At 31.9% G+C, this 22,968-nt stretch overlaps 2 protein-coding genes across 9 annotated transcripts; both read left to right on the forward strand.

Annotated features, from left to right (window-relative positions):
- Positions 1-312: 312 nt before the first annotated feature.
- Positions 313-7,679, forward strand: LOC132252505 (uncharacterized). Of its 2 annotated transcripts, XM_010663366.3 has the most exons (9): positions 313-664; positions 1,042-1,155; positions 2,013-2,160; positions 4,026-4,115; positions 5,691-5,745; positions 5,862-5,984; positions 6,906-6,962; positions 7,090-7,225; positions 7,365-7,679. In XM_010663366.3, exons 1-8 carry the CDS (start codon positions 483-485, stop codon positions 7,212-7,214), a joined length of 894 nt encoding a protein of 297 aa, XP_010661668.1. In that variant the 5' UTR covers positions 313-482; the 3' UTR covers positions 7,215-7,225; positions 7,365-7,679. The 2 variants fall into 2 exon arrangements, with proteins under 2 accessions (XP_010661668.1, XP_019081195.1); XM_019225650.2 differs by having other exon boundaries at positions 7,090-7,679.
- A 3,157-nt stretch (positions 7,680-10,836) lies between these two features.
- On the forward strand, positions 10,837-22,292 carry LOC100245349 (uncharacterized). 7 transcript variants are annotated; one of them, XM_059742964.1, is made up of 14 exons: positions 10,837-11,050; positions 11,406-11,704; positions 11,789-11,869; positions 13,338-13,536; positions 15,138-15,354; positions 15,453-15,882; positions 16,259-16,375; positions 17,519-17,666; positions 18,713-18,802; positions 20,359-20,413; positions 20,530-20,652; positions 21,557-21,613; positions 21,742-21,877; positions 22,017-22,292. In XM_059742964.1, exons 6-13 carry the CDS (start codon positions 15,692-15,694, stop codon positions 21,864-21,866), a joined length of 906 nt encoding a protein of 301 aa, XP_059598947.1. In that variant the 5' UTR covers positions 10,837-11,050; positions 11,406-11,704; positions 11,789-11,869; positions 13,338-13,536; positions 15,138-15,354; positions 15,453-15,691; the 3' UTR covers positions 21,867-21,877; positions 22,017-22,292. The 7 variants fall into 7 exon arrangements, with proteins under 7 accessions (XP_059598947.1, XP_059598948.1, XP_059598949.1 ...); XM_059742965.1 differs by lacking the exon at positions 11,406-11,704 and adding an exon at positions 13,753-13,872; XM_059742966.1 differs by lacking the exon at positions 11,406-11,704 and adding an exon at positions 13,823-13,872.
- The last annotated feature ends 676 nt before the right edge of the window (positions 22,293-22,968 follow it).

Genomic DNA, 22,968 nt, shown 5'->3' on the forward strand with positions numbered 1-22,968 from the left:
GATAATATTCATTTTTTTAGCTCAACATAAATCATGTACATTTTAACCAAATAAGAACTTAACGTATATCTCATATCTTTTAGAAAATTAAGTGATTAAAAACTATCTTAGTTGAACCGCTCTATTTTTTTTTATCAATTTCTTTAGAATTTTTGTACTAAACTATTAAGGTGAAATTTATATGTTAAAAATCCTTAGGAGTCTAATACTATATAAAAATAATTTGAATCATAAGATTCATCATAGATAATTCCGAAAATTTTATTGAGACACTCACTTTGGGCTTTGATTTTGCTGTTGGGCGGCTTTGATTGACACTATCCTGGATTTCATGTGGGCTTGGGCTTAGATAGTATTTCTGGATTTGATATTTTTGGATAGAACACCCATAAACACCAATCACCGGATTCACCGCCATGGCAGAATTCAATATACTAGTATAGCCTATACAGCTCCGACCCCCGGACTGCACCCACCGATCCATGTGGGCTTCTGTCACCGGTAACGGCATTCGATTTTTGCGTTACTGCTATGTATGCCTGCCACCTGTCACGCCCACTCCATCATCCCTGTCCCTGCTGACTCGTTTTGGCGCCCTAGTTTCAATGGAGAACAACAGCGCTAAGAGCTCTTCCTTCTCTGCTTTTGCTCATTCCAGTAGAAGGTAATTCTTTTCTTACCCTCTGTTTGGTTTCCCAAGAAAACCCCGGAAACGAAAAGAATCGAAATTTATGTTCAAAAAATGAAAGACTCGAATGGACTAAGTTAAATAGCTGTATTAGGCGCAGTTAGGCCTTAATTCTTTTGTTTCTATTCTGTTTGGTTGCCGATAAAATTGTGGAAAAGAATATGACTTTTATGTTTTATGTTGCTTTTTCTCTCTGGAAAATGAAAAATTCGATTCGAAAAAGTCAACTGGTTGTGTTAAAGTGAAAAATCTGAGATGCAAAAATTTAACCTTTCTTTTCCTGAACTTTCTCACCAATCAAACGGGTCGATGATGGTGATTTAGCTTACGCGGTATTTTTACTTTTGTGGTAGTGGTGGTAGGGGAAGAGGTGGGACCATGAGGGATGATCGAGAAAGATCAAGAGGCCGTGGTGGTGGTGGTGGCGGTTCTGGCAAAGATAAAATTGACGCTCTTGGGAGACTGTTGTAAGCATGACTAAACCTTCTAATTTTATTTCAATTTCATTCTCTCAGTTGTTGAGTTTCAACTGTGAATTCTCAAGTAAATTATGCTTATTTTTGGTGCTTGTAAATTAAAAGATATTCCACAAATATTTAACTATTGAGCTTTATTTGCATCCTTTTGTTTTCTTTTACCCTTCTTTTGGGTTGGTCAGAAAACCAGGGAAAAAAAAGATGGAAGTAATATTTTTTTGATAGGTAAAAGCACAGCAAGATAGTATATAGAATAAAGGGCACCCAAAGGCCGACCCAAAGCATGCAGGGAGAATAAGGCTCCTAAAGGCAAGAGCAAAAAAGAAGAGGGGAAACAAAAAACTTAACCACCCTCATCTAGAATCCAACCAATCAAAAAAATTGAATAAAGGTAAAGGTCCTTCATCTATAAACAACTTAGTCTAAGACCAAAAAAGAAGGAAGTAATATTTTGATCTCGAGTCTTGTCTTATTTCAGTTTCTAGCAAAATCAAAAGCCAACTCAACTTATACTTGGGTTCTATTCTTATTATGTACTCTCCAATGAATATTTTGATTTTATCAGATTTCAACTGAGATATAGAAGTGTATTTTGTTTTCTCATTCTGTCTTTTTCTCTATGGCCAAACATCATGGTCCTTTTGATTACTGTTAAATAGGAGGAAAAAGAAAATGAAAGCTTGGAAGCTTGCTTTCATCATTCCAACCTCCACCTGTTCAGAATTCCAACTTGTCATGTCATATTTTTGTTTTTCAACATTCAGAGGAAGTGCTGGGGTTAATAGTGAATTTTAAGACAACTCATTGTGTATGTTATCTTAGCAGTTTGTTCTATGTGATATTCTCAGGACTCGTATATTACGGCATATGGCATCTGAGTTAAACTTGAATATGCGGAGCGATGGGTATATCAGAGTTGAAGATTTGCTAAAGCTGAATATGAAAACATTTGCCAATATCCCATTAAGATCGCACACAATTGATGATATTAGGGAGGTTGGTTTTTTAAATACTTTTAAAATCTCTTTCTCTGTCCCCATTTAACTAGCTATCTGTTTGTGTTTGGCTAAAATATATTCTAGGAGTTATTCTGTAAAAGTTCCTATTGTCATGTACATTTTGTTGATAACAGTTGTATGCCTATTCAAAATGATGGAACAAGGCTTCATTATTTATTTTTGGGATGCCATTTTCAAAAACATGTTGGACACAAGTGTTACTCATTTTCTCTTAACTAAACAAAGTCTAATTTACCTGCATAATTTCACATTTCCTGATTTGTTATTCAATCTAAACAGATGTGGCATAAGTGAACTGTGTTTTACAATATTACCCATATTTGTCATGCATTCATTATTTGGACCTTCTATTTTCTTATGTTTGTTTTTTTTTTCCCTTCCACCTGTTGTAAAAGGTTTGATCCTATATTGCTTATGTTGAGACTATGTTTCATTCTTTTTCAGTGGACCAAAGTGAGTCTAACTGAATGAGGTTTGAAATCCATCCCTAATACTGTATATTTATTCTGCCAGCCAATTTTACATCACAGATTTTAACACATGGAAATTTCTAAGGCTGGGTTATTTCCATGTCAAGCACTCCTCTAGTGCACCTGGAAACATGTCAGACTTGTGCATAAGGCCTATGAATACATAGGGACATAGTCCCTTTTTTCTTAATATAAATGTTATGTTTAATTGTAAATAAAGTAATAATTGAAATAAAAGAATAATAAGAGAGGAGGGGTAGGAGGAGGATGTGTATGTAGCTACATTCATACTCCCCATGTCTATGTTTACCTCCTTTTAAGAATTTGTTCTGTTGGCTCATCCTTGGTGTTGTCGCCTCGCGTATCCGGTGGTCCACGTTGCTGCTAGATGGATGGACACGCGATTCTCAACACACAAAGGGTTCTTGATTCAGCGGTTGTACCTGCAAAAGGCATCCGGACAGGGTGTCCGGACACACCCTCCGATGGTTTTGTTAGCCATGGTAAGAGAGGAAGATATATGAGGCAGTTGGCTTTTTACTAGGTATCAGGAGGTTACTCAGAGAGGGAGAGCCCGAGTTCTTCTTCGTGTGAAGACTTATATATACAGCTTTAAGGGTACTGTTCCTCTCATTAATGGTGAGGAGATGTTTTATGTTGTCATGATGACATTAAGTAGCAGCAGGGACATCATCACCCTACGAGCGGCTGTCAGGAACCATGGTAGGTGACGCGACTGTCAGAGATCGTGGTAGGTGATCATGTAGAATGATCGTGGGAAGTGACTTGCTATCACTTCATCTTGTCTTCTCACTCTGCAGGTGACAAGATGTGGGCCATGGCTGCTTGTTGTGATTGCGTGTAAGACTCGTTTTACTTTAATTGACCATCCAGACGATTTATATCCGGATGGCTCATGCTGATTATCCGGATGTGTTGTGGAGACTATCCGGATGTCTACGCTCTGCCAGCGTCGTTTGCTCTTCCTTGGATAGGAGAGAAGCTGAAACGTCGTTTGCCTTTCCTTGAGGCGGTCCGGATAGGATAACTGCACCATGCATATCCTTAGGGGAATCCAGATGATGATGGTCCGGCTGATAACACGTGTCACGCGTCACCATGAGCTGCGTGCCACGTGTTTCCCAAGGGGAGGGGTCCCTACACTTGGCATATCATGTCTATATCCTGTGTCTGTTTCCATGGAACGTAGTCCAGCATTTGAAACTTATAATGTTAATACCCATAGTCTTGTTGTTTAATGGTCCTCTATATTTGGCATAAACCGCTTTGACATAAACATATTTATTTCAAGGTCCTCTGTATTTCACATAAATTGCTCCCCCATAATGTATATTTAATGCATTTTCTAAAGGCTGTCAGGAAGGATAATAAGCAGCGATTTAGCCTCCTAGAAGAAAATGGGGAGCTTTTGATTCGGGCAAACCAAGGGCACACAGTAACGGTGATTCCTCTATTAAACCAAATTTGTTCTTTTATAGGGTTTATAGTTTGCTAGAAATTGTTTGAAACTAGCTTACAGTTTATTGTGAGCATGTGTCTATAGATTTGAAAACATCCCTTCATATCCTTTGAACTTTCCTATAAATTTTTCATAAATTTTAATTGAACTCCATTGTTATGGATCTCTTCTAGGCAGTAAAGTTCAATGCTGTTTTCTACACTTATTTCAGCTTTGACTCTGTACTTGACCAGTTGGTTATTGGTTGATTACAAATTAGTTATGATTGAAGGGTAGTTGGCCTCATCATTCAAGTGTGCTTGCTATCCTACTTTACCCGTTAAAAAAAATTCATCTATTGTGCTTGCTCCATGTGTCAGACTATTTTTATCATTTTATGTGTGTGAAGCTGCATTCAGAATGGAAAATCATGAGTTGTACTCACTATAACTCATATCAGATCATAAGTTTAGAACCATTTTACGTCACAGGGATGTTAAATATAAGTTTGAAACAAAACACTGACCCACCCTTCTGCATAACAACCTACTTTTTTCCATGCAGCAGAAAATCCTAAGTAATAGGACACCGCCTTATCTGAGTGCCCAATTCTGAAAGAACTTTTGTAACACCTTTTTTCTAAATAGGAAACAAGACTTTGTTTTATAACAGATCCAAATTAAAAAGAAAAAGGGAAAATCAACCATGTACAAATGAGGACCAAGTGTCCAATGTGAAAAGATTAAAAGAATAGATGTCAATGCAAAGGCAACCCAAAAACTAAATTCAAAACAGATGCTCACTGGTAGCTTCCCCTCAGAAGCTTTTGGGAATTTTTAACATTGATTTTAAAAATGCCACCCTGTTAACTTACACTTACTTTGAACAAATAGATTTATTTATTTTCATGGTTATTGAAATGTCTAGTGTTGTCCCTACAATTGCTCTGTCAGGTACTAGGCACTTTCTTAATGTACATATACTACTAGTTAGTTACTAATGTTGCGGTCCTCTCAATAATCATTCATCTTCAAGTCCTTGATATTGTCCTTACGTAGTCAGTCTAGTCTTAATTGATGCCATTATACTGAACTAGATAAGTAGTTTTAATCTTAAGCTCTTAGCAGTTTAATTGATTCACTTGAAAATCATACTTGGTTTTAATTAATTCACTCAAAATTGTTTATTTCACTGGATTACATTATCACATATCTGACTGAATTAATCATCAAATGAATTGAATGAAGAATTTTAGAACTATATGTTTATACTTAGGATTTTGCTTCTGTGTACTGATAAATAAATTATCTTCAGAGAAATCAAATTTTGAACATTGGGACGTAAAAAGTGATACTGGTTTTGTTTGGAATGATGACATTGCACAAATTTTAATTATTTACCTTGATCTATCAATATGTTAATACTGATGCTCTTTTTCTTTGTCATATGTTATTAGCCTAACATGGAATCTTGATGTTTCTTCTTTGATTTGTTCATGCTTTGTATTGTTGGATGGAGCATTTAATTAAGTTTGCATGATATCAACAATTCATATGGATTCTTATGTGCACTTAGCAGATAGTTGAATCTGAAAGCTTGCTAAAACCAATCCTTTCGGCTGAAGAAGTTACTGGTATGTACATTTGCATATGAATTTTTTTGTATTTTGAAGTTAGAATCTCAAGAGTTCTATATTATGTTTTGAGTATGTCTTTGTTTTTCTATATTTTGCTTCCCTGTAATATGTAGTGTGTGTCCATGGAAGCTATAAGAGGAATCTGGAATCAATTTTGGAGTCTGGTCTCAAACGCATGAAGAGATTGCATGTTCACTTCTCATGTGGCTTGCCAATGGATGGGGAAGTAATTAGTGGTATGATATCCAAAGAAATCTCTATGTAATCATTTTACCATTCATGATACTGTTTTCTGAAACAATCCCAATGCTGTGGCCTCTGGCATCCTTTAATCATTTGTATTATTTTCCAGCATGATTAACGAACCAGAAGAAGAGAGGAGGGGAATAGGGTGTGTGATGGGGTGGGAATAGATAGATCAATGCTACTAGGTGGGTTCCCCAAATGTTTATGATGGCAGGTCCTTTAATCTTGGCATCTCCTTTAATCTTTGTATCTACAGAAAATTCCATTGTGGTTGTCTTAACCTTTTAGTGAGGTGCATAGGGACCTCAAATGGAAACTATCAGCTCCTGGTCTGTTCCCCAAAAGGGGAAAGTGTCAGTGAAAGGAAAAAGTGTTGCTTGAATTTCCTTGAAGGAATTTCAGATATCTATGCATTCCAGACTTATTTTTCAACCTTGGGCAGTTAGATTTTAGGGCTCTCATGACCAATTTGGGACATAACTGAATTGTGAGGAAGGAATTAAAAATGAATATTCTGCATTGTGGTAAAAGAAGGATATCACTTTGTGGATAAGCTTCATAAACAAATAATAACAAAAACAAAAATAAAATATAAAATTTCGAGCTTGGGTATCTGAACTATTGGAAGGTCAGAATTTGCTCTTGTCTGAACACATGATTCATCTTGTCCTTAAATGGTTCTACCCCCACTGGATGCTATTTCAATAAAAAAGTTTTTGTTTTTGATTTGTGCTTTCTTTTTATTTTTTAAATTTTTTTTTTTTTTCTTCCTTGTGTATTATATAGTGTCTGAGAATCAAGAAGATATCTGCTGGACTTTGATAAATCATGTAACTCCAGGAATATCTCTCTTCTTTGTATTAGTTTTTGGCTGACGTCTTACTGTTTATAGTATTTTTCCATACTTATAGGTATGAGACGTGATGTTAATCTTCTGATCTTTCTTGATGTCAGAAAAGCTTTGGAAGGTATACCTTTAAATTCAAAATGAATTGGTCCAACTCCTATAGGAGTTCAGAATGAATCCTATCTGTAACAGTATAAGAGATGTAGAACACTACTAATGCTTTTTCCCCGTCTCTAATTCAATTGTAGATGGAATGAAGCTCTACATTTCAGACAACAAGGTCATCTTGACCGAAGGTTTTGATGGTGTTGTGCCTGTCAAGTACTTTGAAAAGATAGAATCTTGGCCAGATCGACAAACCATTCCCTTTTAAATGGAGATCAGGTCAGTAATGTTCATTTTTTTCAACCATGAGCTACCATTTCATTCCCATGAAAATGTACTGGCTTCTCTTTTATCTAAAACCAGAAACCACAGAAAATGTGCCATTCATTATTATTAGCGGTGAATTTTAAATTTGAAGGATGGAAGATGAGAAATTCCCTTGGATAAAAACCTCTTGACCAGTTTTGAGCAGGATAAGGCTCTCTTGCTTCATTAGCAGTGTGCAACCTTCACATTCAAATCCTCTGTTTTCGCCATGTGTTTGTTACTTTATTTGTCAAAGTGAAATTCAAACAGATGCAGGCAACTGATACATTCATCAACTTTTATGTCACTTCGAAAGTACCCAAGATTGTGCTGTAAATGAAGAGGCTTTCATGTAAATGGTATTCACTGTTAATTACAGAACTGTCTTGTTTATTTATTTATTTGAATTCTTACTCTATTGCACTGAGACAGGGGCATGTATTTCCTTTGATTCCCAAGTTTGAAGCTATCATATATTTTCCTTCTAGGGCATGTTTGTTCCTATTTTTAATAACTGTTTTCTGTTCTTGAAAACAGAAAATACAAAAAACTTGTTTGGAGAAAATGGTGTGTTTTCTGAGTTCTCAAAAACCACTTTTTTTTATAATAATGAAAAGATGTTTTCATTATTTTTTTACTATTCATAGAATAAATTGTTTTTCGAGTTTTCTATTTCTTCTTTTTATATTTTCTTAGCTAATTTTTGTATTTCCACAAAGGTAAGTTTCACCTAACCACCACACCCCCATCCTCATCCCCATCTGCAAACTCTTTCTTCTTTTTTAAATTATTGAAATTAGTATACTTACACATGGTTACAAAGTTATCATTTGTTTAAAAAAATTATAACTGGTTATAAAAATTTCAAAATGATATATATATATATATATATATATATATATATATATATTTAATTTAAATGAATTGTGCATATGAAAATTATTTATATATTTATAATATCAAGTTAATTGAAGAAAATATTTTATTAATTAAAAAATAACTTTTAAACATGTTTTTTATTTACTTATTCTAAAAAGTTTTTTTATTAACTCAATAAAAGATGTTTTTCTTTTAGAACAAAAATTGTTTTCTAGAATTTATTTTTCAAACATAATTTTTTTTTCTAAAAATACAAAAAACTGTTCTTAAAAATTATTCTCAAAAATTGTTTTCAAAAACAGCAACAAATATACTCTTAGTACCTTTTTCTTGAAAAATCATTTGCATTGATCTCTGATTTTAAATAATTGCTGACTAATGACAGAAGTCTGTCAAGGTTAGTTCACTGTAACCGGCGCTTAACCACCAGGTGAAAATTCTGGAATAATGACTGATTTATATTTTTATTATAAATTCTGGAGTACATTTTGTAGATGGCTTGTTGAAATTTAACCTATTAGCTAATATCAAATGATTTTTAGCCAAAGGTGAACTTACTTATCATTAAGGGAAAAGTGGGATTTCATCCACTGATATGAAAATATATGAAAAAAATAACTTCAAAAATTTTCAAATAGTATTTTATTCATCTATTTAAAAATAATTTAAAATACAAAATCATTTAATTATTTCTAAAAATATATTTTTTATGTTATGTGATCCAAATCAATTGAAAATTAGACACTTTTATATAGATTTTTCATTTTCTTTTAATATTTTATTATTATTATTATTATTTTATTATTTAAGATTTATTTTTCTCTAGAAACAAACACCTCGTAGAATTATTAGGAAATATTGTGTAAAAAAAATATCCTATTTAAATATGATTAATATTTTATTTGTTTCCTATAATTTTAAGAAGAGATATTATCAAAACAAATCCTATTTAATCATAATTACCAAAAAAAGTAATAAGGTTGTTTATTAAATAATCATTTTAATATTATATAATTGTTTTAATTATGATTAATTTATTTATATATATTTTTCAAATTCTTACTTTATAATGTTTATAGACAAAAAAACACAAAAAAAAAAAAGAAACTTTAATAAAATAATAATAATAATAAAATATCTAAAAGAAAATAATCAAATTATTTTTAAATAGATAAATATAATACTAATTTTAAAATTTTGAGGTTATTTTTTTTTATATATTTTCATATTAATGAATCAAATCCTATTTTTCCTTATTGTTAATAATATGAATCTTACTAACATTTGAGTATGTTATATTAGGTAATGTTTTTTATATACAAATTATAATTAAGTTTCATTTACCGAGCACTTAAAAGCACTACAAGGAAAAAAAGACCAATATTGACATAATTTTTTATTGACTTAAAGGCAATTTATGTCATTATATGTTGTTTTAATAGGCAACAATGACATATGTGTAAATTCAAAACAATAAACTTATTTATAATGGGGCTAGCTTGACATAAGATCAAAAGTCAAGGTATGATTTTAAACATATATATCATTTTAAATCTAGTAAAATAATCTTAAATGACTTATGGATTATAAGTCAAGATGTCATGTTATAATTACTTGTCAAGATTCTTTGTGGTATTTACAGAGAGCGCTCCTCATTTTTTCAAAACCCAATATTCATTTTGTGAGCTTAGAGTTTGAAACTCTTTGTTCTAAACCTTAATCTAAACATAATATTCCTTTTATTGTCATTATTAAAATTAAAAACTAGTTGATCAGCCTTTCATTGTCATTGAATTTTGATTTTCTAATTTGGCTTCTATTGTAGAGGATTTCTTTTTGAAACCTTGAATGTATTTTCTAATTTCAGTTTTTTATTTATATTATTGAAATGGGTAGGCTAGGGTTTAGAAATAACATTTGTGTTATTCTTACTTTCAAATTGTAGAAATAGGTAGGTTAGGGTTTTTTTGGATTCTTACATTCATATTCATATTCGTATTGTTTTGGAATAACATGCTTGCAAGGTTTGAAATATTGGTAAACACGGATATATGAATTTTATGGTAAATTAAAAATTATTTAAAATTTATGAAAATATTTGAAAAACTCTAAAAAACTATAAATAAATAAAAATTTACATTTTAAAGTTATTTTGTAAATATAATTGACATAGATTTTGTTACGAATAAAAAGATCTATATACAAGGATATATTAGTCTTAATATATAATTTATTATTTATCTTCTCAAATTAATTTTAATTTATAAAATATTAAAACTTTATTATTATCATTATTATTTATATTTTAGTTTTTTAAAATAAATTTAAAATTTTATATTTTAAAATAAAAACATTCAAAGGATAAATATAAAAAATTTTAAAATGAAGTGATAGTAATTTTTTAGAATAACATTAATGAGATAAATTATGATACATTTACTATTAAAATTATAATTTATTTAATTCAAATATATTTAATAATATGAAATAAATGATGATACATTTTTTTAATATTAATATTTTTATATTTAATTATCATATAAATAATATAAAAAAAGACTTATTAAAAAAATTATAAATTGATTTTTATATTTTTATTAATCGATTAATATATAATTTTTTTAAAAAAAAGGATTAGGTTTTATTTTAATGACAAATCTTAACAAATTTAAATTGAACATATTTTATCAAAGAGTAGCGTAGTCCAATGGTTGAACGGGTTCGAAAGCCCTGGAAAATTGTTCTTTATGATTTGTTTCCCTTTTTTTATTTTTTTTATTTTATTTTTATTTTTTTATTATTTCCAATCTCTACTAAATCTGTAACTGGCATCAAGAAGCCCTTGTCTGAAGTTGCCCGTCCAGACGAGAGAATCCCTAAAAAGGCCCTATTCTCCTCTGCCACTCTCAATCCTCGCAGGTACTAATCTAATCATGTTATTTTATTTTTTTTGCAACCCCCGTTTAATTCCCAAGAAAATCCATCCCCCATTTTATTTCCGGGAAAATTCATCCTCGTTTGATTTCCGAGAAAATCCATGCAAAACCCCCGAGGAAAACCAAAAAAATTGTTTTTTTTTTTTTTTGCTCCCTGTGTTTTCTGGATCTGTTCTAGGGGTCTCTTTGCTTTTGTGCCATTGGATTTAAATTTCACGAACCCTAAATCCACGATTTTTGAGCCACGATGAAAAACACAACATTTGCCTGCAAATCATGATCAGATTACCAAATAGCATCTTATGTTTTTTTTTTTTTTTTTAAAAAAAATTGGACAGATTTTGTATCCTGTGCGTAGACTGGACTGGTAAGAAATGTCGGGAAATTTCCCGAAAAATCGGTAAAAATACCGATCGGCGATATTCCCGTAAAATTACCGAAATTTCCATCGATCGACAATTGGTGACGAATATCGTGTCGGAGTCGGCCGATAAGCGAAATTTCGGATAAATATCACCAAAATTTTTCGATATTTCAAACACTGCATGCTTGCTGGGTTTCAAATCAAATGGGTTCTTCTTTAGGCACATAATTTTGAGGCTTTGAATGGGTCTTTGCCTCTTTCAATCAAATGAAGGTGCGGAAATGGTAATATTTCATCTTTTTATTTGTTCTTGTTTGTTAAATTCTAATAATCTATTTTCCTCTTTTGGTCATGTAGAACATCATTGAATCGAGATTATGTTGATTTTGGTTTCGCCTAAATTAAACTTGAGATCAGAAACCTCAAATTTTCCACATGGTACGTTCTGGTTTGCTTTGTGATTTATTGAGGAAAAATTGTGGATTGTGTGATGGTTGAAAATATTTAGTTACAAAGGAAAGCCATAACCTTTCACTTAAATCCATAGATTTGATTTCTACCAGCTCGTGCCTTGCAACATGTAAGCTTTTTTCTTTTTATGTTTCATTTTTTAATATATTATTATTTTCTCTTATTAATTAATTATTTGATATATATATATATATATATATATATATATATATATAATGATAAATTTTTAAGTTACTATAATAATGTTACTTCTTTTTATATTGAAATATGTAAATAAAAAGACAATTTATTTTTTTCGTTTTTATTAAATTGTGCACTTTGGCGTGTCCTTCATGTCAAATAAGTTTGGCTTTAATTAATCTAAATTGATATTTAAAATAATACAATAAGACACTTTCAATTTCATCATATAAAGTTTAATAGTGTTTGAGAGATAACATATTATGGGAAAAATACTGAAATGGGTGAGTATAGTCTTTCAGTATTTGTTTAAAAATTTATTTTTTATTTTTTCAATTCACTTATTAAAATGTTTAATATACATAATATATATATATATTTCCAATTTGCAATTATGGTAAGTTAGAATATATGACAAAATTAAAAGAACTTAATTAAAGTCAAATTCTCAATTAAAATGATCATCTAATTTATACTATAACTAAATTTAATTTACAAAGGACTTAATTTAGGTTCGACTATCATCACATGAACTTAATTAAAGTTAAATTCTTAATTAGAATGTTCACCCAAATCTAACAAAGTACGAAATTCCCATTAAGTTCTCATTTAAAATATTTCAAAAACATTTTGATGTCAATAGATTGAAATTAAGATATATTTTAGAACTATCGAATTACCTGACATAAATAATATTATTTATTTAAGACATGGGTAAATCCTTGATATGAAACATAGTTAACACTAATTGACACGGTTATAGTGCATTTACTCAAACATTCGAACATAAAGGGAATTGAAAAACGCGACTTTTAATTTACTACAGTAATTATGTTTGACTTATGAAAAAAATGAAAGATTATTTGACTTTCATTAATTACTCACTTATTTACATGTGGCGTGTATTTGTATTTATAAAATTAGGGTTGTGATTTGTGTTCAATTATTAGGATTAATTCATCAAATTTAGAATTCAAATGGGAGAATTAAGAACATTAAATCTTAATTTTTAATTTTCAAAATAAATTAAAATGATTGATTATAATAAATATTTAGATGAATGTGAAATATGGTTTGGAAATATTAGAGAAATTTTGTTTGAATGGATGATAATTGATTTGTTTTGATTTATTTTAATATAATTGAGATTTAGATAAGTTATGAGATAAAAATAAAAAGACTTTTTCCGATAAGACACAAGTTAAAAAATTGAACTTTTTTCGTTAACACGTCTTAGATTTTGTCGTACTCGTAGAATTTGATCAAGATCGGCCCAGTTACAGCCCAATAGTTCAAAATTTGGGCCGGCCCATACCTGAGTGAACTCACATAGCCTAGGCCCTCAGTCAGTCCAAACAAAAGCATCCAATTATCCCTTCTCAGAACGCTGCGTTTCTGTTGATCTTTGAGTTCAAGGGATCCGATCTGCGTCTAAGGCGATGTCTGAGTTGAAGGTACTTTTCCAATATCTATTCCCAATTCATTGAATCGACTTCTACATCACACACAATCGAAATAATGGGCAAATGAAAGAAAATTTTTAATCGTAATCTTTTCGCCATCAAGTGTTCTAGAATACGGTAACTTGCACTTTACCTAAAACTCATAATATTCTTTGGGTTCGTTTATCCAAGTATTTTTTTTTCTTGTTTCGTTATTGAATTTGACAGCAAAGACAATGAGAGAGATATCATAGTAATGAAAATGTGGTTTTTCTTTATTTTCTTGGTAACCAAACAGAAGGTCGGATTTCGCTCTCAGTGCTTTTTAAGTTGGATATGCTATTGCTGGTAGGTTTCAATTCTAAAGTTTCTCTTTGAACAGCCGTGGAACTATTACCAGTTTGGATCACAGCTGGGATGGAAATTTTTGTTAGATTAACGGTCGGTTCTAGTCGGTAATGTTGTGTTGTATAAGAAATAGACTTTGTTTAGATACAGAGCAAATATGAAAAGAGTAATTAAAATTGAATTCTCAACAATAATGATCCGAATCATAAAATTTTCAAATACAGAAACATGCCAACTTCACTGAAAATTCACAATGCTGAGGGGCGTTTTATGTTTTCCTTTTTGGAAGCAAAAGATGAGAAATAAGTTTTCTTTTGTTGCTCTATTTTCTTGGAAACCAAATAGAGGGCTAGGGTTTCTCTTTGAGTGCTTTTAACCTGTCTATGCTGTTGTTGAAAATTTTGAATTCCAGGATTTTATTATGGACTACAGCTCAAGCAGAATTTTGATAAAATTAATTATCTAGGAACATTATAATTGTACAATTATATATGTAAAACAATTCTTGTGCTTGAAAGTGAAAAATAAATGAAATGAATTTGATTTTATCAGTCATGGCCGATAAATAATAAACAGGTGGATTTATACTATTTTTAAGGTGATTTTATTAATGATTGTGATAGTTATAGTTAAATAATAAAGATGAGAAATATAACGGGAAATAAGTGATCTAACAGGGTTATTTTGGGAAGAAAAAAGTCTACGAACTCTTTGTACTTGTATATATAGTATAAATTTGGGAGAAAAAAAAAGTGTTGATGTACAATGTCTTCCTATTTAATTTTTCCACAATTCCAAAGGGGAGAAAGGAAATGAGCTCAGTTCCTTTCCTTTTCTTTACATTCATTAAATTCCTTTTCACCAAGGATGAAAACTGCATCTGATAAAAAGAGAGGATAAAAATGGTAACTAAATCATATAGTATCATTGTATGAGGGAAATAATGCATTGCAGAGCCAATGTTACTGGAGTTTTTGTATTTTAGCAATTGAACCAGTCTAGAAGAAGTTAAATGGTTAAGGTTCTAGGTGACAATTTTAGTGTGCTGGAGTATTTTGGGGTATATTGTTTGACTGGGAATGAGTTTGCTATCTTAATGGATGAGGAGCAATTGTCCGTTTTGAAAGATCTCATGCAACTTTTTCTTGTGAATGCTGTACAACAGTAGCCTAGCTAATTGCAAATCTAGAATGTTTTATGAGCAAGACATGACTATAGTACTCATATCTTTGATAACTTGTTTGATGATTTCCTTTTTGGTCCAGAGAATTATTTATTTCTGCGTGCAGTCAACATAAAGTAAAGGCTGTTGCTGTAGCAAGAGAATATTCTGTATATTCTTTTCTTTGCTTATAGCCTTGGCTATGGTTTCTGAATGAAGAGGTTCTTAGAGAGATCCATTAGGGATGAGAGTATGCAGTGGATGGCGGCGTCGCCTTTATTGTCTCCCTCTCGTTTTGTTCATTCCTTATTTTTTGTCTGGTGATTACTCCAACATTTTCTACTTGCCATACCATTAGTATTTTTCCCCATCCATTTATTAGTTGAGAATTAAAAGATAACTTCTCTGCATTTTTCAGTTTTGGAATTGCATCAAAGCTCAACTATAGAAGGTTCACAGAAAAAACATAGTAAGAAATTTGGTCATCTGGTTCTTGGGCCTGCTGCTGGTGGGCTTGGGCTTAGATAGTATTTCTGGATTTGATATTTTTGGATAGAACACCCATAAACACCAATCACCGGATTCACCGCCATGGCAGAATTCAATATACTAGTATAGCCTATACAGCTCCGAGCCCCGGACTGCACCCACCGATCCATGTGGGCTTCTGTCACTGGTAATGGCATTCGAATTTTGCGTTACTGCTATGTATGCCTGCCACCTGTCACGCCCACTCCATCATCCCTGTCCGGGCTGTCCCTGCTGACTCGTTTTGGCGTCCTAGTTTCAATGGAGAACAATAGCGCTAAGAGCTCTTCCTTCTCTGCTTTTGCTCATTCCAGTAGAAGGTAATTCTTTCTTCCCCTCTGTTTGTTTTCCCAAGAAAACTCCCGAAACAAAAAGAATCGAAATTTATGTTCAAAAAATGAAAGACTCGAATGGACTAAGTTAAATAGCTGTATCAGGCGCGGTTAGGCCCTAATTCTTTTGTTTGTATTCTGTTTGGTTGCCGATAAAATTGTGGAAAAGAATATGACTTTTACATTTTATGTTGCTTTTTCTCTCTGGAAAATGAAAAATTCGATTCGAAAAAGTCAACTGGTTGTGTTAAAGTGAAAAATCTGAGATTCAAAAATTTAACCTTTCTTTTCCTGAACTTTCTCACCAATCAAATGGGTCGATGATGGCGATTTAGCTTACGCGGTTTTTTTACTTTTGTGGTAGTGGTGGTAGGGGAAGAGGTGGGACCATGAGGGATGATCGAGAAAGATCAAGAGGCCGTGGTGGTGGTGGCGGCGGCAGTTCTGGCAAAGATAAAATTGACGCTCTTGGGAGACTCTTGTAAGCATGACTAAGCCTTCTAATTTTATTTCAATTTCATTCTCTCAGTTGTTGAGTTTCAACTGTGAATTCTCAAGTAAATCATGCTTATTTTTTGTGCTTGTAAATTAAAAGATATTCCACAAATATTTAACTATTGAGCTTTATTTGCATCCTTTTGTTTTCTTTTACCCTTCTTTTGGGTTTGTCAGAAAACCAGGGAAAAAAAAGATGGAAGTAATATTTTTTTGATAGGTAAAAGCACAGCAAGATAGTATATGGAATAAAGGGCACCCAAAGGCCAACCCAAAGCATGCAGGGAGTATAAGGCTCCTAAAGGCAAGAGCCAAAAAAAAAGAGGGGAAACAAAAAAACTTAACCACCCTCATCTAGAATCCAACCAATCAAAAAAATTGAATAAAGGTAAAGTTCTTCATCTATAAACAACTTAGGTGGTGTTTGTTTTTTTTTTTACTTAATTCTAAATAGAACCTTAATACTTAATAATGTTAAATATTAAATTATTTGTTTTTGTAGTATTTTATTTCTATTAAGTATTAAAATGTAAAGAAAAACCAATATGTTATTTTTTCTATTTAGAAAAAGCTACATATTTTGTCTTTTTCTATTTAGTAAAAAGTTTATAATAAGTCATGAAAAAGTAGAAAAACAAACAACCTAAATTTTGAAAACAAATTGCTTTCAACAAAAAGCCAAAAAAACAAACACCACCTTATTCTAAGACCAAAAAAGAAGGAAGTAATATTTTGATTTTGAGTCTTGTCTTATTTCAGTTTCTAGCAAAATCAAAAGCCAACTCAACTTATACTTGGGTTCTATTCTTATTATGTACTCTCCAATGAATATTTTGATTTTATCAGATTTCAACTGAGATATAGAAGTGTATTTTGTTTTCTCATTCTGTCTTTTTCTCTATGGCCAAACATCATGGTCCTTTTGATTACTGTTAAATAGGAGGAAAAAGAAAATGAAAGCTTGGAAGCTTGCTTTCATCATTCCAACCTCCGCCTGTTCAGAATTCCAACTTGTCATGTCATATTTTTGTTTTTCAACATTCAGAGGAAGTGCTGAGGTTAATAGTGAATTTTAAGACAACTCATTGTGTATGTTATCTTAGCAGTTTGTTCTATGTGATATTCTCAGGACTCGTATATTACGGCATATGGCTTCTGAGTTAAACTTGAATATGCGGAGTGATGGGTATGTCAGAGTTCAAGATTTGCTAAAGCTGAATATGAAAACATTTGCCAATATCCCATTAAGATCGCACACAATTGATGATATTAGGGAGGTTGGTTTTTTAAATACTTTTAAAATCTCTTTCTCTATCCCCATTTAACTAGCTATCTGTTTGTGTTTGGCTAAAATATATTCTAGGAGTTATTCTGTAAAAGTTCCTATTGTCATGTGCTTTTTGATGATAACAGTTGTATGCCTATTCAAAATGATGGAACATGGCTTCATTATTTATTTTTGGGATGCCATTTTCCAAAAACATGCTGGACACAAGTGTTACTCATTTTCTCTTAACTAAACAAAGTCTAATTTACCTGCATAATTTCACATTTCCTGATTTGTTATTCAATCTAAACAGATGTGGCATAAGTGAACTGTGTTTTACAATATTACCCATATTTGTCATGCATTCCTTATTTGGTCCTTCTATTTTCTATGTTTGTTTTTTTCTTTTCCCTTCCACCTGTTGTAAAAGGTTTGATCCTATATTGCTTATGTTGAGACTATGTTTCATTCTTTTTCAGTGGACCAAAGTGAGTATAACTGAATGAGGTTTGAAATCCATCCCTAATACTGTATATTTATTCTGCCAGCCAATTTTACATCACAGATTTTAACACATGGAAATTTCTAAGGCTGGGTTATTTCCATGTCGAGCACTCGTCTAGTTCACCTGGACACATGTCAGACTTGTGCATAGGGTCAATGAATACATAGGGACATAGTCCCTTTTTTCTTAATATAAATGTTATGTTTAATTGTAAATAAAGTAATAATTGAAATAAAAGAATAATAAGAGAGGAGGGGTAGGAGGAGGATGTGTGTGTAGCTACATTCATGCTCCCCATGCCTATGTTTACCTCCTTTTAAAAATTTGTTCTGTTGGCTCATCCTTGGCATATCATGTCTATATACCATGTCTGTTTCCATGGAACGGAGTCCAGCATTTGAAACTTATAATGTTAATACCCATAGTCTTGTTGTTTAATGGTCCTCTATATTTGACATAAACTGCTTTGACATAAACATATTTATTTCATAATCCTCTGTATTTCACATAAATTGCTCCCCCATAATGTATATTTAATGCATTTTCTGAAGGCTGTCAGGAAGGATAATAAGCAGCGATTTGGCCTCCTAGAAGAAAATGGGGAGCTTTTGATTCGGGCAAACCAAGGGCACACAGTAACGGTGATTCCTCTATTAAACCAAATTTGTTCTTTTATATGGTTTATAGTTTGCTAGAAATTGTTTGAAACTAGCTTACAGTTTATTGTGAGCATGTGTCCATAGATTTGAAAACGTCCCTTCTTATCCTTTGAACTTTCCTATAAATTTTTCATAAATTTTAATTGAACTCCATTGTTATGGATCTCTTCTACTGTTTTCAATACTTGTTTCAGCTTTGACTCTGTACTTGACCAGTTGGTCATTGGTTGATTACAAATTAGTTATGATTGAAGGGTAGTTGGCCTCATCATTCAAGTGTGCTTGCTATCCTACTTTACCCGTTAAAAAAAATTCATCTGTTGTGCTTGCTCCATGTGTCAGACTGTTTTTATCATTTTATGTGTGTGAAGCTGCATTCAGAATGGAAAATCATGAGTTGCACTCACTATAACTCATATCAGATCATAAGTTTAGAACCATTTTCCGTCACAGGGATGTTAAACATAAGTTTGAAACAAAACACTGACCCACCCTTCTGCATAACAACCTACTTTTTTCCATGCAGCAGAAAATCCTAAGTAAGAGGACACCGCCTTATCTGAGTGCCCAATTCTGAAAGAACTTTTGTAATACCTTTTTTCTAAATAGGAAACAAGACTTTGTTTTATAACAAATCCAAATTAAAAAGAAATAGGGAAAATAAGCCATGTACAAATGAGGACCAAGTGTCCAATGTGAAAAGATTAAAAGAACAGATGTCAATGCAAAGACAACCCAAAAACTAAATTCAAAACAGATGCTCACTGGTAGCTTCCCCTCACAAGCTTTTAGGAATTCTTAACATTGATTTTAAAAATGCCACCCTGTTAACTTACAGTTACTTTGAACAAATAGATTTATTTATATTCATGGTTATTGAAATGTCTAGTGTTGCCCCAACAATTGCTCTGTCAGGTACTAGGCACTTTCTTAATGTACATATACTACTAGTTAGTTACTAATGTTGCGGTCCTCTCAATAATCATTCATCTTCAAGTCCTTGATATTGTCCTTACATAGTCAGTCTAGTCTTAATTGATGCCATTATACTGTACTAGATAAGTAGTTTTAATCTTAAGCTCTTAGCAGTTCAATTGATTCACTTGAAAATCATACTTGGTTTTAATTAATTTAGTCAAAATTGTTTATTTCACTGGATTAGATTATCACATATCTGACCAAATTAATCATCAAATGAATTGAATGAAGAATTTTAGAACTATATGTTTATGCTTAGGATTTTGCTTCTGTGTACTGATAAATAAATGATCTTCATGGAAATCAAATTTTGAACATTGGGACGTAAAAAGTGATTGGTTTTGTTTGGAATGATAACATCACACAAATTTTAATTATTTACCTTGATCTATCAATATGTTAATATTGATGCTCTTTTTCTTGGTCATATGTTATTAGCCTAACATGGAATCTTGATGTTTCTTCTTTGATATGTTCATGCTTTGTATTGTTGGATGGAGCATTTAATTAAGTTTGCATGATATCAACAATTCATATGGATTCTTATGTGCACTTAGCAGATAGTTGAATCTGAAAGCTTACTAAAACCAATCCTTTCGGCTGAAGAAGTTACGGGTATGTACATTTGCATATGAATTGTTTTGTATTTTGAAGTTAGAATCTCAAGAGTTCTATATTATATTTTTAGTATGTCTTTGTTTTTCTATCTTTTGCTTCCCTGTGATATGTAGTGTGTGTCCATGGAAGCTATAAGAGGAATCTGGAATCAATTTTGGAGTCTGGTCTCAAACACATGAAGAGATTGCATGTTCACTTCTCATGTGGCTTGCCAATGGATGGGGAAGTAATTAGTGGTATGATATCCAAGAAATCTCTATGTAATCATTTCACCATTCGTGATACTGTTTTCTGAAACAATCCCAATGCTGTTGCCTCTGGCATCCTTTAATCATTTGTATTATTTTCCAGCATGATTAACGAACCAGAAGAAGAGAGGAGGGGAATAGGGTGTGTGATGGGGTGGGAATAGATAGATCAATGCTACTAGGTGGGTTCCCCAAATGTTTATGATGGCAGGTCCTTTAATCTTGGCATCTCCTTTAATCTTTGTATCTACAGAAAATTCCATTGTGGTTGTCTTAACTTTTTAGTGAGGTGCATAGGGACCTCAAATGGAAACTATCAACTCCTGGTCTGTTCCCCAAAAGGGGAAGTGTCAGTGAAAGGAAAAAGTGTTGCTTGAATTTCCTTGAAGGAATTTCAGATATCTATGCATTCCAGACTTATTTTTCAACCTTGGGCAGTTAGATTTTAGGGCTCTCATGACCAATTTGGGACATAACTGAATTGTAAGGAAGGAATTAAAATTGAATATTCTGCATTCTGGTAAAAGAAGGATATCACTTTGTGGATAAGCTTCATAAACAAATAATAACAAAAACAAAAATAAAATATAAAATTTCAAGCTTGGGTATCTGAAGTATTGGAAGGTCAGAATTTGCTCTTGTCTGAACACATGATTCATCTTGTCCTTAAATGGTTCTACCCCCACTGGATGCTGTTTCAATAAAAAAGTTTTTGTTTTTGTTTTGTGCTTTCTTTTTGTTTTTTTTCTTCCTTGTGTATTATATAGTGTCTGAGAATCACGAAGATATCTGCTGGACTTTGATTGATCATGTAACTACAGGAATATCTCTCTTCTTTTCATTAGTTTTTGGTTGACGTCTTACTGTTTACAGTATTTTTCCATTCTTATAGGTATGAGACGAGATGTTAATCTTCTGATCTTTCTTGATGTCAGAAAAGCTTTGGAAGGTATACCCTTAAATTCAAAATGAGTTGGTCCAACTCCTATAGGAGTTCAGAATGAATCCTATTTGTAACAGTATGAGAGATGTAGAACACTACTAATGCTTTTTTCCCCGTCTCTAATTCAATTGTAGATGGAATGAAGCTCTACATTTCAGACAACAAGGTCATCTTGACCGAAGGTTTTGATGGTGTTGTGCCTGTCAAGTACTTTGAAAAGATAGAATCTTGGCCAGATCGACAAACCATTCCCTTTTAAATGGAGATCAGGTCAGTAATGTTCATTTTTTTCAACCATGAGATACCATTTCATTCCCATGAAAATATACTGGCTTCTCTTTTATCTAAAACCAGAAACCACAGAAAATGTGCCATTCATTATTATTAACGTTGAATTTTAAATTTGAAGGATGGAAGATGAGAAATTCCCTTCAATAAAAGTCTCTTGACCAGTTTTGAGCAGGATAAGCCTCTCTTGCTTCATTAGCAGTCTGCAATCACATTCAAATCCTCTGTTTTTGCCATGTGTTTGTTACTTTATTTGTCAAAGTGAAATTCAAACAGATGCAGGCAACTGATACATTCATCAACTTTTATGTCACTTCGAAAATTTTGTTTGCGAAAGTACCCAAGATTGTGCTGTAAATGAAAAGGCTTTCATAGAAATGGTATTCACTGTTAACTACTGAACTGTCTTGTTTATATATTTATTGCAATTCTTACTCTACTGCACTGAGACAGGGACATGTATTTCCTTTGATTCCCAAGTTTGAAGCTATCATATATTTTCCTTCTAGTCTCCTTTTCCTGGAAAATCATTTGCATTGATCAATGATTTTAAATAATTGCTGACTAATGACAGAAGTCTGTCAAGGTTTGTTCACTTTAAAAGGCGCTTAACCACCAGGTGAAAATTCTGGACTAATGACTGATTTATATATTTATTATAAATTCTGGAGTACATTTTGTAGACGGCTAGTTGAAATTTAACCTATTAGCCAATATCAAATGATTTTTAGCCAAAGGTGAACTTACTTATCATTAAGGAAAAAGTGGGATTTGATTTACTGATATGAAAATATATGAAAAAAAATAACTTAAAATTTTTTAAAATAATATTGTATCCATTTATTTAAAAATAATTTAAAATACAAATTCATCTAATTATTTAAAAAAATATCTCTTTTATATCATGCCATCCAAATTAATTAAAAATTAGACTTTATATAATTTCTCATTTCCTTTTAGATATTTTATTATTATCATTATTATATTTGAGATTTTTTTTTTCTCGGAGAATTATTAGGAAATATTGTGCAAGAAAAAAAATCCTATTTAAATATGGTCAATATTTTATTTAT

The sequence above is a fragment of the Vitis vinifera genome, chromosome 15 (assembly GCF_030704535.1).
Source record: "Vitis vinifera cultivar Pinot Noir 40024 chromosome 15, ASM3070453v1".
Lineage (NCBI taxonomy): Eukaryota > Viridiplantae > Streptophyta > Magnoliopsida > Vitales > Vitaceae > Vitis > Vitis vinifera.